Source organism: Gossypium arboreum, chromosome 4, assembly GCF_025698485.1.
Source record: "Gossypium arboreum isolate Shixiya-1 chromosome 4, ASM2569848v2, whole genome shotgun sequence".
Lineage (NCBI taxonomy): Eukaryota > Viridiplantae > Streptophyta > Magnoliopsida > Malvales > Malvaceae > Gossypium > Gossypium arboreum.
Genome location: NC_069073.1, coordinates 1772196 through 1787715, shown reverse-complemented (window position 1 = coordinate 1787715; position 15520 = coordinate 1772196). Strand labels below are relative to the sequence as shown.

Here is a 15520-nt window from a genome sequence, read left to right as displayed (position 1 = left end):
TTTGAAGTATCATTTAGAATTAATGTTTTTTGTTGTATTTTTATGCTAAATTTACTGTTTTTGGCTGCATTTTATACTATATTTGTTGTAGTTGGTTGGATTTTAATGCAGGAAGGGCTGGATATTGGTGAAAAAAATATTGCAAATCTGCCAAAATTAGCGGCGTTTGTGGAAAAAGCGCCGCTAAAAGCCATGACTTTTAGAAGCCATGATATTTAGCGGTGCTTTTTCCACAAATGCCGCTAAAGTCCGTGACTTTTAGCGGCGCTTTACCCACAAGCGCTGCTAAAAGCCGTGACTTTTAGCGGCACTTTTCCCACAAACGCCGCTAAAGTCCGTGACTTTTAGCGGCGCTTTAGCAGCGTTTTTTTTTTAATAAGCGCCACAAATTTTTGTGGCGTTGCCTATAGCGGCGTTTTAAAAAGCGCCTCTAAAGGCTAAAAAAAGCGTCGCTAAAAGTCTATTTTCTTGTAATGAAGGTGTAATTTGATCTAGTTCATAATCTCTATTTCTAGAAAAATTAATAAGAGTGTCAACCAAATAAGGCTTATTTGAATAATAATATTTTAATAGGAAAAATATACTCCTACTAGGAGTACATGAAATGGGTGGCGACAACACCTTTTGGGAACTCTAGGGTTGCCGCCCCTTGCCTTATATCGGGCTTATTGGGCCTATTTCGTATATCGAGTAAAATTATATGTGTCACATTGTTTTTAAACTAATTTATCCAATCCAATAAAAAATTTTCTATACGCAAAATATTATTTATTCAACTAACTAATTACTTAACTTAATTAAATGGTCTTTTCAACTCAATTCTAATATCGTTAAAGTCATGAGGACTTTATCGTATTAGAATTTATAAGTAAATAAATTTAATTAACTTGTTTTTTGTGAGACTGTGATGACTAATTAATTTAATTTCCACTTTGAACTTTAATTATTTAATTACCATTTAATTAAATAATAATTCGAAGAAACTAATTTAATCTCTAAATCATATCTTGTTCTTGGAGATAGAACGCATTCATTGCGGATAATAATCCATGTGATCTATTTCTCTTATTTGTCGTTTTTATAGGTTCACATCATCAATTCAAATGCGAAGCATCAATGATATACCGAGCTAGCAGAGGGACGGATTAGACATATATAATTAGAGCTCAAATAATTTATTAAAGTATGACTATTTGTCTATTAATTATAATATTATTTAGTCATGAACTTGACATATATGTGTTACCCTCATAGGATATCATTTACCTTTTTGGGATAAAATTCATTCTCCCAATATGATCATATTTTATCTTATGGTTATCATTACATCTTTCTTTATGAAAAAATCAATTACTAAGACATAGTAATTAATTAAACAATTTGTCTATTTGCATGTACCAACTAAGGTCGCATATAAAACTCCATACAAATTGTGGCACGATAGGAAACCAAGTCTAAAGCATTTAAGGATTTAGGGATGCCCAACTCACGTATTGGATAAAGATGAGAGGAAGTTGGATTCACAGATAGAGTTGTGCATGTTTGTGAGATGTCCTAAAGGAAAAAAGGATGGTTTGTTTTATAAGCCGAAAAAGTAAACAGTTATAATTTCGACTCATTCTACCTTCCTTGAGGAAAACTATATGAACAACTTTAAATCTCAAAGTAAAGAAGTACTCGAGGAACTTTCGGAAAATACACAAAGTCCTACAATAATAGTTCCAGAACCAACTCTTAATAATAGACATGCAAACAATCAGCAGGATAGGGAGCTTCGTCGCAATGGAAGGGCTTTTATAACTTTATCGGTTACCCTCAATTTTTTTGGCTAAGCTAGAACCCTTTGGCTTTTATAAGACTCAACTAAAAACCTCTAACCCCCTTAAAATTTTCCACCCAAAAACCTTAAGTACATTCTTTAATTACAAAGAGGCAATGGACAAACAAATGATTACCTCTAATAGGTGTAATGACCTAATTTTCGATGGTTAATCGAACGGTGATTCGAGATCACTAAATCTGACAAATGAGTAGGAAATATTATTAATTTAGTGAGTATAATTTAAATGTGAAGTTAGGAAAAATTTTGAAGTAGTGAATAGTATACTAAAATAAATATTAAAATAATTAGAATAAAAATGAGGTATCGAGACCTCGGGAATTTTAAATCGAGCCATAAATATTTTTATAAATAATTATGGAGTGTTAATAAGTCAGTATTAAAGTTTCGTCAAGAAATTTTAAAGTTTTGATAGTTAATTGAACAAAAAGGACTAGATTGTATTAAATGCAAAATTTTGGGAAATGATTAAATAGCTTAAATGATAAAAGAAAGAGGGTTTAAAAGGGAAATAGACCCAAGGCCTCTTTGAGCTGGACGGCAATGGCATGAAATCAGCAAGAAAATAAGGAGAATTAAGGGAAAAATTGAAAAATTGCAAAATTTACTTAATAAAGCTAGCACTAAAGTGGAATTATCTAGATTTCTCTTTATTTTTCTGCATTCTCATCAGAAAAAACACCATGGAAGAGTTCCCTTAAGCTGGTTTTTCATATTTTTACTTCAATTAAGTTCAATTCTTGACTATTTCTTGAATTTTTTGTGTTTTTGTGACTGTTCAACTAGGTCCACTTGTTAAATTCATTAGTTTTTGATTCTATGAAAGAAATTGAAAGTTGTTATGAATATTTTCTGGAAGTATATGATGATTTGGCATGGAATTAGAGCTTTAAATTGTTTATATGCTGATTTTATTGAAAGAATTGAATAGAAAGTGAATGTTTGGGACGTAATTGTAAAAGAGTTTGAAGTTAGAGTTTTATGTAGAAATTCTGAATTTTAATAGTTATGAAATAACTTATAATTTCTAGGAAAGGTATTAATTGAGAAAATTATCTTAATTGAGGGGTTAATTGAGCAAGGACTGAATTGTATGAATTGTGAAATTTGGGGCAAAATAGAAATCAACATTTTGCACTAAAACTGTTTTGGACAGCAGCAGTAGTCTAACTTTGAAAAATCACCAAAAATTTTAGAAATGTAATTAGAGGATGAATAAAATATGAAATTAAATCTTATTGAGTCTAGTTTCTTATAGAAGAAATTATGTAAGCAGTGGAATTGTAAATCATGAGATATGATAAATTTTGTGAGACAAGGTCAGAACGATTTAGGGTTCCCCTGTTCTAACTTTGTAAAATCATAAAAAATTTAATGAAAATAATTATGGGCTTAAATTTATATTTTTAGAATCCTGAATGAGTCTATTTTCAATAGAAACAAACGGGAACATCATTCGAATCCTGTACAAGGAGATAATTAATTTTTAGTGAAGAAGGGTTGGAACTATCAGACAGTAGAACAGGGGAGACTTTAATGAATAAACTGTATTAATTGGACCAACCAAAAATTATAAAATTTTTATGGTAAGAAGATATGTGAGTCTAGTTTCAGGGAAAATTATCGGATCTTAATTTTGAGTTCCGTAGCTCCAGATATAAATAATTTAGTGAATACGACACGGGTGGATAGTCTGAATATTCACATTAGTAATTAGTGAAAATTATGGATAAGGTTACTTACAAGTGTGTTATTTATACCAAGGATGTGAATGGAGAGGAGGAGGAGGAAAAATATATGAATGACTCGTGTATAAATTGATCACATGCCCGATTATAATTGATAAGTGTTGGATTAGAAATGATATAATGTTTTATTTGGAATATTTATTATAAAATTATGATTATTGTTATAATACAAAAATTGAACTTGTGAGTTTATATGGCTAAATTTTAATGATTATTTGTTAATTTTATGAATTTTCATGATGTGTTATCTCATATGTATTGATGATAAAATCGTGAATAATGTAAAAGCATGAAAATTGAATAAATGATCAAGTTGAGCATTTCAGTTCAGTGACAAGATGAATTGAAGGAATATTCCATGGTTGGACCATGGCAACAAGTGATAAGTGATAGCTTCGGCTACACTTATCTGATCAAGGACAAATGACAAGTGAAAAGTGGTAGCTTCTGCTACCTGATCAGTAAATAGTGGTAGCTTCGGCTACAAGTGACAAGTGATTTCCGTATAAGACCATATTTGGGATATGGCATCGGTGTGATATATGCTACTGTATAAGACCATATCTGGGATATGGCATCAGTGAGATATGTGATTCGTGTAAGCCCATAGCTGGGTTATGGCATCGATATGTGATTACGTGTAAGACCATAGCTGGGCTATGGCATCGATATATAAATATGTGTAAGACCATAGCTAGGCTATGGCATCATTATGTGAAGATGTGTAAGACCATAGTTGAACTATGGCATCGAGAAAACGAAGTACTCAATTCCGTAAGACGTTCACTAATTTGACAAAGTTTGGTAAGTGTTACATGGAATTATGTGATACAAGGAAGTACGAGTTGATAAGATATGAGTATAGAACTTGGTTGATAAATGAATTCATTTGTGATTATATAATTGTTCATCTTGAATGTAATGTCCATATGTATTGATAATTCAAATGTTTTAATGAATAAAGTTCCGACATGGAATAAATTGAACATGAGGAAAATAATTATGAAATTGAACTCGAAATTCATGAAAATGACGATTATTGATATATGGAGACATGAGACATTGATATATGAATATGGAAAATGTTTGATAAATGTGTTTATTCATAATTATGGAATTATATACCTCGTGTACTATTTGCATAAAGATGATATTTCAAATACTTTGGTTATTTAAGCTTAAATATGAAATAGTATGAAATCAAGATAAGTTGTTATGAAAATATATTTAGATTACGAGAGATATGGCTAATATATGTTGTATGATTACATAACGTGAAATTGTGTATATATATATATGAGAAATTTAATGAGAATTGAGCCCATACGTTTCTTGTTATTTATAGGAAGTATACGATTGACAAGGGTGATGAAGTTATAAGCAGAGAGTTACGGGTTGAAAACACGAGCGTGTGACTCTCCAAAGTGTGAAAATTTTCTAAGTGTTGCAAAAGTTTCATATGTTTACGGTTTGATCCCGAACCACCCTGAATGTATGTTTTGGGCCCCGTAGGCCCATATAAGGGACGTTAAACATATGTATGAAAGTTTTTAATTTAGAAGAAATTTTATGGCTGATTTTTACATAATTAATCATATTAAGTTCGGTAATGCCTCGTACCCTATTCTAGGCTCGGAATACGGGTAGGGGGTGTTACAATAGGTGTACCTTTGCAAGTTTGAGCTTTAAATACAAAGAAAAGAGAGTAACAAAAGATGTTACAATAAACTCTCAAAAGAATATGTACAAGAAAATGAATGAAATGAAGAAGTATGATCGATTCTCTTGTGTTTGATGCTTGGATATCTCTATCTTGTATCTTAACGTGTTCTTGATTTGTATTTATATGAAGAAGTGAAATTTTCGTTGGGGATGAATTAGAGTTGCTGCAAGCATTAATTTTGGGCAAAAATGTATCTGCAGCTCACATAAGGGTATCAATACTTGGTTGGAAAGTAGATGTTAGTGCTTGTTTAAATTGTCAGGTATTGATACTTATACCATAGGTTTCAATTGCTTGAGGCTGGGTGTCAAAACTTACAATGTATATATAAATACTTTGCCTTACTGGATTGTTTCGTGCCTATTGACTCGCAATGTATCGAGACTTAGACCTCTAGTATTAATAATATTTAATCTCTAAATGATTTACTGGTAAAATTTATATTAAATATTATTATTCCAAAACTTAGGATATCAAAGCTAACACATATATCAGATACAGGTATGTGATGATGCACGTCTGCAACAAAGTTAGGCAATCTGTTGTGACAAAGCGTGACCATAAGTTGGTTGTAAAGTTCAAAATAAGAGTGCTATAAATGTTCTAAAAATCATGTAAAATACCAGTATAGCCTTAGTAGCTATAATTGTTGTATTCTGTTTGCATTAATATGATTAAACTTTTCCAAGTTGCAAATAACCAGAATGTTGACCCAACTTGATGGCAGTAAGATACTACATTTGGTATTTTTATTTATTTATTTATTTATGGGTTGGTTAACATTTTCTATCTTGGACTGTCCTTGGATTGGATTGAAATAATTAAGCTCATTGCTATGAACATCATTCTTTAGACTCTTACCAGATACTAGAAGCAAGGATTTTGAGAGCTAGGTAGCCTATATTATTGACCAACTAATGGTTATTCCTTTTCATGTATGACCTCCTATCTTCCCCATTGCTTATTTATAACATGTTTGGACTTCAACGTATTGGGAGGGTTTTAGTTGAACCATAAAAATTAGAGTAGTTTTAGATTAGCCTTGAAAATCTAGAGAGTTTTAGTTGAATCACAAGACTAGAGAAAGAGTTTCCAAGTTAGGGATTGTAAATGTAATACATCCTCTTTGAAAGGTACAATTTGGGAAATCGTTGGTTCATGTATATCAATATAAGGGAGGTAGGTAATTGAGGTCAAACCACTATAAATTCAAGTATTCAAGCTATGATCTCCAATAATCTTTCAATATAAAATAGTTTGTAGAAAATTTTAAATTCTTAATGTACTCTCCTCTTGGTATTTTTTTACTTTAACAATTTTTAAGAAAAGAAGTAATTTAACTTATAACTTTCAAATCCCAATTTACCCTCATGGTATTTAACCTTTGTCAGAAGAAAAAGGAGGACATCTTCAAGTGACAAAGCATTTCAAGGGCTAGTGGTGGTAAAAGAATACTATACATTTTATATCTGAAATTTCTATCGTAATATAATTTAATACGAGACAATTCTGCGAATCGGTGGTTAATTCTCCTTGTGAGGAGTCATAATCATATAGGAAGTTTTCAAAGTTATGATAAGTACAACGAAATGATGATTTGCAGCCTGTTGTAATGTTTGTGGTATTATTAAAGGTTATCAATGCTGAGGTTTGGCAATAAAAATAAATACATCCAAAGTTGCATATGAGAAAAAAACCCTTAGCTATCCCTTTACATTAACAAGGTTTATCATGTGTCAATTCTGCTAGAAAGGTGACCTTTTTAACCAATTGGAACATATTTTTTCAATAGTACACAAAATCAGGGGTTGGGACACCAAACTTAACTACCTTGCTACCTTATAAGGGTCACAGCAGCCCTACAACCAGAGCTTCCACTTAAATGCACATGGCAAGGAGTTCAATCTTTTTAAGCTAGAACTGTTACATGTAGGAACTTGCAAGCTGCCAAGTGGGTTCATTTTGTGGTTGAAATGAGTGATTTTCATTTTTAGAGACCGACCAGAAAAGTGTCTATTTCACTTGGCTTTGAGCAAGGCCTTTAATGGTCCCATCCCAATGAAATGAAGATTTTGTAGGGAGGATGAAGTTAGTGTCATTGCAAGTGGGGACAATGAAACAATCCCTATATGGAAAATGTTTGATAAATGTGTTTATTCATAATTATGGAATTATATACCTCGTGTACTATTTGCATAAAGATGATATTTCAAATACTTTGGTTATTTAAGCTTAAATATGAAATAGTATGAAATCAAGATAAGTTGTTATGAAAATATATTTAGATTACAGAGATATGGCTAATATATGTTGTATGATTACATAACGTGAAATTGTGTATATATATATATGAGAAATTTAATGAGAATTGAGCCCATACACGTTTCTTGTTATTTATAGGAAGTATACGATTGACAAGGGTGATGAAGTTATAAACAGAGAGTTACACGGGTTGAAAACACGAGCGTGTGACTCTCCAAAGTGTGAAAATTTTCTAAGTGTTGCAAAAGTTTCATATGTTTACGGTTTGATCCCGAACCACCCTGAATGTATGTTTTGGGCCCCGTAGGCCCATATAAGGGACGTTAAACATATGTATGAAAGTTTTTAATTTAGAAGAAATTTTATGGCTGATTTTTACATAATTAATCATATTAAGTTCGGTAATGCCTCGTACCCTATTCTAGGCTCGGAATACGGGTAGGGGGTGTTACAATAGGTGTACCTTTGCAAGTTTGAGCTTTAAATACAAAGAAAAGAGAGTAACAAAAGATGTTACAATAAACTCTCAAAAGAATATGTACAAGAAAATGAATGAAATGAAGAAGTATGATCGATTCTCTTGTGTTTGATGCTTGGATATCTCTATCTTGTATCTTAACGTGTTCTTGATTTGTATTTATATGAAGAAGTGAAATTTTCGTTGGGGATGAATTAGAGTTGCTGCAAGCATTAATTTTGGGCAAAAATGTATCTGCAGCTCACATAAGGGTATCAATACTTGGTTGGAAAGTAGATGTTAGTGCTTGTTTAAATTGTCAGGTATTGATACTTATACCATAGGTTTCAATTGCTTGAGGCTGGGTGTCAAAACTTACAATGTATATATAAATACTTTGCCTTACTGGATTGTTTCGTGCCTATTGACTCGCAATGTATCGAGACTTAGACCTCTAGTATTAATAATATTTAATCTCTAAATGATTTACTGGTAAAATTTATATTAAATATTATTATTCCAAAAACTTGGGATATCAAAGCTAACACATATATCAGATACAGGTATGTGATGATGCACGTCTGCAACAAAGTTAGGCAATCTGTTGTGACAAAGCGTGACCATAAGTTGGTTGTAAAGTTCAAAATAAGAGTGCTATAAATGTTCTAAAAATCATGTAAAATACCAGTATAGCCTTAGTAGCTATAATTGTTGTATTCTGTTTGCATTAATATGATTAAACTTTTCCAAGTTGCAAATAACCAGAATGTTGACCCAACTTGATGGCAGTAAGATACTACATTTGGTATTTTTATTTATTTATTTATTTATGGGTTGGTTAACATTTTCTATCTTGGACTGTCCTTGGATTGGATTGAAATAATTAAGCTCATTGCTATGAACATCATTCTTTAGACTCTTACCAGATACTAGAAGCAAGGATTTTTGAGAGCTAGGTAGCCTATATTATTGACCAACTAATGGTTATTCCTTTTCATGTATGACCTCCTATCTTCCCCATTGCTTATTTATAACATGTTTCGGACTTCAACGTATTGGGAGGGTTTTTAGTTGAACCATAAAAATTAGAGTAGTTTTAGATTAGCCTTGAAAATCTAGAGAGTTTTAGTTGAATCACAAGACTAGAGAAAGAGTTTCCAAGTTAGGGATTGTAAATGTAATACATCCTCTTTGAAAGGTACAATTTGGGAAATCGTTGGTTCATGTATATCAATATAAGGGAGGTAGGTAATTGAGGTCAAACCACTATAAATTCAAGTATTCAAGCTATGATCTCCAATAATCTTTCAATATAAAATAGTTTGTAGAAAATTTTTAAATTCTTAATGTACTCTCCTCTTGGTATTTTTTTACTTTAACAATTTTTAAGAAAAGAAGTAATTTAACTTATAACTTTCAAATCCCAATTTACCCCTCATGGTATTTAACCTTTGTCAGAAGAAAAAAGGAGGACATCTTCAAGTGACAAAGCATTTCAAGGGCTAGTGGTGGTAAAAGAATACTATACATTTTATATACGAAATTTCTATACGTAATATAATTTAATACAGACAATTCTGCGAATCGGTGGTTAATTCTCCCTTGTGAGGAGTCATAATCATATAGGAAGTTTTCAAAGTTATGATAAGTACAACGAAATGATGATTTGCAGCCTGTTGTAATGTTTGTGGTATTATTAAAGGTTATCAATGCTGAGGTTTGGCAATAAAAATAAATACATCCAAAGTTGCATATGAGAAAAAAACCCTTAGCTATCCCTTTACATTAACAAGGTTTATCATGTGTCAATTCTGCTAGAAAGGTGACCTTTTTAACCAATTGGAACATATTTTTTCAATAGTACACAAAATCAGGGGTTGGGACACCAAACTTAACTACCTTGCTACCTTATAAGGGTCACAGCAGCCCTACAACCAGAGCTTCCACTTAAATGCACATGGCAAGGAGTTCAATCTTTTTAAGCTAGAACTGTTACATGTAGGAACTTGCAAGCTGCCAAGTGGGTTCATTTTGTGGTTGAAATGAGTGATTTTCATTTTTAGAGACCGACCAGAAAAGTGTCTATTTCACTTGGCTTTGAGCAAGGCCTTTAATGGTCCCATCCCAATGAAATGAAGATTTTGTAGGGAGGATGAAGTTAGTGTCATTGCAAGTGGGGACAATGAAACAATCCCTTGTGAAGGGCACTCTAACTGGCTCCTAACACACAAGATTTGGATAAAATCCACTTGTCTTTCTTTGTGGATCTCATTTCAGGGTTTGGTCAATGTTGTCCCCCATGAAAATAGAATCAATATGAATAATTTTCCACCTTTTCTTCAGTTGAAAGAAAGGGTTTGTTTAGAAAATAAAAATGTGCAGCTAGCAAAGTTGTTGAGGCAGGTAATGCCACATCAAGATATGTGCATTTAATGAAAAAATCTTCACACTTCCAACTAAAATATGTATCCCTAAGTCTCCTTTCACACTTCAATTAAGCAAAAATTAAAAGCCTTATACTGCCCCCATGCAGGATCGAACTACAGACCTTCAGTTTACAAGACTGACGCTCTACCACTGAGCTATACGGGCCTTAATGCTGTGCGGTAGCTCCTGCAAAAATAAAACTGTTTGTTTTTAATTCATTAAACTAATAAACAATCATGAATAAGCTTTTGAGGCTCGTTTATTAAATAAACCGAACACGAATAAAGCTTGTTCAGCTCATTTAGTATATATCAATAAAATTATTTTGATTTGTATTTTTTATTTATAATATAATTATTTATATTTATATTTTACTATTATATATATATTTATTTATTATTCAAGAACATTATTCGACTAACATGTTGATAAATATTAAATAAGCGACTATAATACACATACTTTTAAATAAAAAACACGGGTAAACTTTAAAATATATAAATAAAAGTCTATTCATTCAAACTCGATTCATTTATAACTCTTCAGACATAAAATTTTTCATATTTTATAGTGAGGTTGGACAAGCATAATTGTTGAACATTTTTTAATTAAGAAAAAAGAGGAAGAGATTTTGTCAAAGTAAAGCTTAATTAAGTTAGATTATTTTCGTTTGGATGATTAAAAAGTTAAAAAAGAAGGTGATGTCACCTTCCCAATATTCCATAGCAGAAATTGTATCAAAAAATATGATGATCTTTGTTACTGATGTGAAGTATTATTATGTAGAATTATAAATCAAAATCATGTGGTCAATATCTTATATTATATAATATTTAATCTTATATCAGTATCGGATAGCATCGAAATTCATATGAAAATGATGCATGAATACAAGGGACTGTGAGCCCCGGAGCTTGCATGTGCTCCCTAACATGGTAGGGACACCTTAATCTCTAATCAATTTCCATTTCCTTTTTTCATAAAATTTCTTCCTCTTTAATACATAATTTAATCATTTTGATAAACTACAAAACTTCCACGTTTAGTAATAATAAATAATGATGCGGATTGAGTCTTAACTCGGTTGGTGTGGACATTATTGTTAATGTAAGAGGACGTGGGTTTGAGTGCATTGATATGTTGAAGAGGGGCTATGGGTAGTTCTAGGCATTGTGTTAAAAAAAAAAAACAGATATGATCAAAACCTATAATGAGATTGTTCAGAAAATAAATAATAATAATAATAATGCCGATTGAGTCTTAGCTCGATTGAAATGAGAATTGTTGCAAATGCAGAAGAATATTGGTTTGACTGTGTTGAAGTGCATTATCCTCTTATTTATGGGTTAGGGAGGGACTATAGCCAATTCTAAGCATTATATTAAAAAGAACAGATATGATTAAAACTTATAATGAGATTATTCTCACGCTAATAATCCATCAATGATAATAATAAAAAGAAACCAATTTTCTTCGTCTTTTCTGTCTCTATTTGATACTATCTATCAATCTTTACGACAAATGGTTATTTAGGGATTGATGCTAATTAATCCACTTATATGTTAATAAGATAGACTAGTTTCTGAAAAATAGATAAATTAGTCATTATACATTAGATCAAAGAGCAAATTAATTTTTTGTTAAAAATTTTATTTATTTTTAATATTAAAAGCTGATACTTGTACGTGAGAATGAGGTACACATTGTGTGTCTATTTATTCTATCAGCCACGTTGATTTTAACAGTAGAAATGAATGAAATTTTTAACAGATAAGACTAATTTGTTCATTAATCAAACATACAAGGACTAATTTGCTTATTTTTTAAAAAAATGGATAAAATGCAATCGACTCTTAATATAGGAGCTACCATAAATGTAAAATTTCAATATTATCCCTTTTAAGAATTACGAGTTTAAACTAATTAAAAGTAAAATTACACTTTGACTTTTAAAAACGATAAAATTTTGATTTAATCCTTTAAAACTATAAAGATATACGTTATTAAATTTATGAAATTACATTTTAACTCTTATAAAAATATAAAACTTTATACATATAGTCAACATATATTATATATGCATGGATTAAATGTATGATGTTTTAAATATTTGAATTGTATGGTATAAATATTGGACACCAAATCTGGATAAGGTGTTATTGAAGCAATTGAAAATAGTATATATGATTCTTAGTTGCTATACAAAATATTACTAGGTTTTAAGGAGAGATGGTGTCCGGTATATTTGATAATAGGTCGGGTCGATATAAAATTTTGAAGTTTATTTTTTAAGTTTGGGCTCGAACTGAAAAAATGATTTAAAATTTTGTTTAAATCCGACTCAGTTTGATCATAATAAATTTTTTTAAGATAATTTTTTTATAAAAAACAAATTCAAAAAATATATTACATAAAATACACTAAGAATATTAAATAAGTGTTTTCTATAGTCATGTGATTCAAGCTGGACCGGGTCTAAAAATTCTGTCTAAGGCTCGACCCGTTTAGAAAATGGGTCTTATTTGTTTTTGTCTAAACTCATTTTATGAGTTTATATTTTTGTCCAAAATTTTTTACTTTACAAATCAACCTTTAAACATGAATGAATGGCCGGAACCATGAACAGCTACAGTGATTGGCAAGATGATGGGAATTTCTACTTTTTTTTCTACATTCAAACCCCCTTTGAAACAACACTAAAAATACACATTCACATTTCACGACCAGACATGTGTCCTTGTTACCCATTTTCCCATATTCAATGCCTTTGATGGATCATTGCTTCATCAAAAACAGCATTTTACACAACGTGTGAAACTGAAAGGGTTTCTAAAATGACACACATTCAACTCTTAAAACTAATTTATTACAACCTTTGTTGAATTCCCTACTCTTTTCTCTTATTTTGGGTTGGACATTTCTCATTAGCCTACCAAATTAGACTGATTTATTGACTATAAATTTATACATTAACTATCAGCTATGAGGTAGGTAGAGTTGATTGATATGGGTATTGTTACTAATGTAGGAAGGCGTGGGTTTAAGTGCGATAAAACGCATTATTCTCATATTTATAAGTTTAGAGAGAGGCTATAGATAGTTCTAAGTATGTTACTATGATTTATTGTATGAACCCATATATTATCACCGCACTAAATACAAAATAAAAAAAAACTCGTAAATAAAATAGAAGAATAATACGCTTTAACACACTTGAATTCACGTCATCCTGTATTGATAACAATATATGCCTTTAAGTCTTAGGTTGTCAAATATATTTAAATGTTAAAATTGTCAATGTTTTATCAAACACGAGTTGTTTGAAGTGAAGTAGAGATATAACAAATTTAGAAAGGGAATGGTAAAATTTACAAGTGATTGTGAAATCCCCAGAATGAGATAAATGCATGTGAGGGTGGGGGCCTAGCGGTTGGTAGTCTAACTGGAACATTTGCATGTGCAGTCTTTGCTACTTGTAAATGACTTGAAAATATGTTTTCGTGGCCTCCCTTTTATATGTGCAACGTGAGACGTGAACTCCACATATCACCGCCCCTACACCTTTTCTGTCATTTAATTTCCTATATAAACCCCCTTTTTCTCCCATCCCTATGTCACAAAGCATCAACCACTAAACACATCAATTACCCTCTCTCCTTCGCCACTCATAAACAGAATGACAATCACAGCATTTTCTGCAACTTCTCTGCTGCTCTTCCTCATCTGCATTTGCCTTCCAAGCGTCTATGGTGACTACGGTGGTGGATGGCAAGGTGGTCATGCTACATTCTATGGTGGTGGTGATGCATCTGGCACTATGGGTAGGTTTTTATTTAGGGACCTTTTTCGTGTGGGGTTCAAGTGTGTACTTTCCAAAGTGCACTTACTACTACAACTTTTTGAGTTTACTTAAACTGAGAGTCCAATCATTATAATCTTACTGCTGCTGCTATTTCAGGAGGTGCTTGTGGATATGGCAATTTGTACAGCCAAGGCTATGGGACTAACACTGCCGCACTTAGCACTGCCTTGTTCAACAATGGATTGAGCTGCGGTTCTTGCTATGAAATGAAGTGTGACAATGACCCTAAATGGTGCTTGCCCGGATCCATTATAGTGACTGCAACCAACTTCTGCCCCCCCAACTTTGCATTGTCCAACGACAATGGTGGGTGGTGCAATCCTCCCCTCCAACACTTTGACATGGCCGAGCCTGCCTTCTTGCAAATCGCTCAATACCGCGCTGGAATTGTTCCCATTTCATTCAGAAGGTAAGCTTTAACACCCTTTTCGACCAAATCCATGAATAAATGCTTTGTTTCTTTTCATTTCATTCATCTTAACAAAATATTTGTGTTGGTCTAAACAGAGTCCCCTGTATGAAGAAAGGTGGAATCAGGTTTACCATCAACGGCCACTCTTACTTCAACTTGGTCCTCATCACGAACGTCGCAGGTGCTGGGGATGTCCATGCTGTGTCAATCAAGGGCTCTAAGACAGGATGGCAATCAATGTCGAGAAACTGGGGTCAAAACTGGCAGAGCAACTCTTACCTCAATGGTCAAAGCCTGTCTTTCCAAGTGACCACAAGTGATGGGAGGACCGTGACCAGCTACAACGTGGCACCTGCAAATTGGCAGTTTGGACAAACCTTTGAAGGTGGTCAGTTTTAGAGTTTCAGGGCAAAGGCCTGGAATTCCAACATTTGTTTGTTATGTAATGTAATAGCCATTGTTTGAGACAGACAGAGAAACAGGGGAAGAAGGTATAGGAGAGGTTCAGTCCCAACGTGGCTGTCCTGTCTATTGCTGAGGTGGTTTATTAGCACCCGCTACGCCTTTTATTTATACATACATATATATGTATGAATTGTGATATTCCATTGTTTTGGCTTTTGTTTGATTATAGCCATGAATGAATATCAAGTGAAATTTTTATTCTCTTAATTCCAAAGTTGAATGGATTTGATTATTGATCCCAACTTCGTCTGTATTACAAATTGGAAAGTTGTAATTATCCAATCAAGAAAATCTTATTAATGTAAGGTTTAATTCCTATCCAAA

At 32.2% G+C, this 15520-nt stretch overlaps 1 protein-coding gene and 1 non-coding gene across 2 annotated transcripts; one reads left to right on the top strand and one right to left on the bottom strand.

The window, feature by feature from the left end:
- Window positions 1-10550: 10550 nt before the first annotated feature.
- On the bottom strand, window positions 10551-10622 carry TRNAT-UGU (transfer RNA threonine (anticodon UGU)). The gene has a single exon. It is a non-coding gene; the product is annotated as a tRNA-Thr (tRNA).
- A 3422-nt stretch (window positions 10623-14044) lies between these two features.
- On the top strand, window positions 14045-15520 carry LOC108458115 (expansin-A10-like). Its single transcript, XM_017757384.2, has 3 exons — window positions 14045-14278; window positions 14416-14728; window positions 14827-15520. Exons 1-3 carry the CDS (start codon window positions 14134-14136, stop codon window positions 15128-15130), a joined length of 762 nt encoding a protein of 253 aa, XP_017612873.1. The 5' UTR covers window positions 14045-14133; the 3' UTR covers window positions 15131-15520.

Coding starts and splice junctions, on each gene's coding strand:
- LOC108458115 (XM_017757384.2), top strand. CDS start 14,134: ATGACAATCACAGCATTTTCTGCAACTTCTCTGCTGCTCTTCCTCATC. Junction 14,279..14,415: donor TGATGCATCTGGCACTATGG/GTAGGTTTTTAT, acceptor CTGCTATTTCAG/GAGGTGCTTGTGGATATGGC. Junction 14,729..14,826: donor GTTCCCATTTCATTCAGAAG/GTAAGCTTTAAC, acceptor TGGTCTAAACAG/AGTCCCCTGTATGAAGAAAG.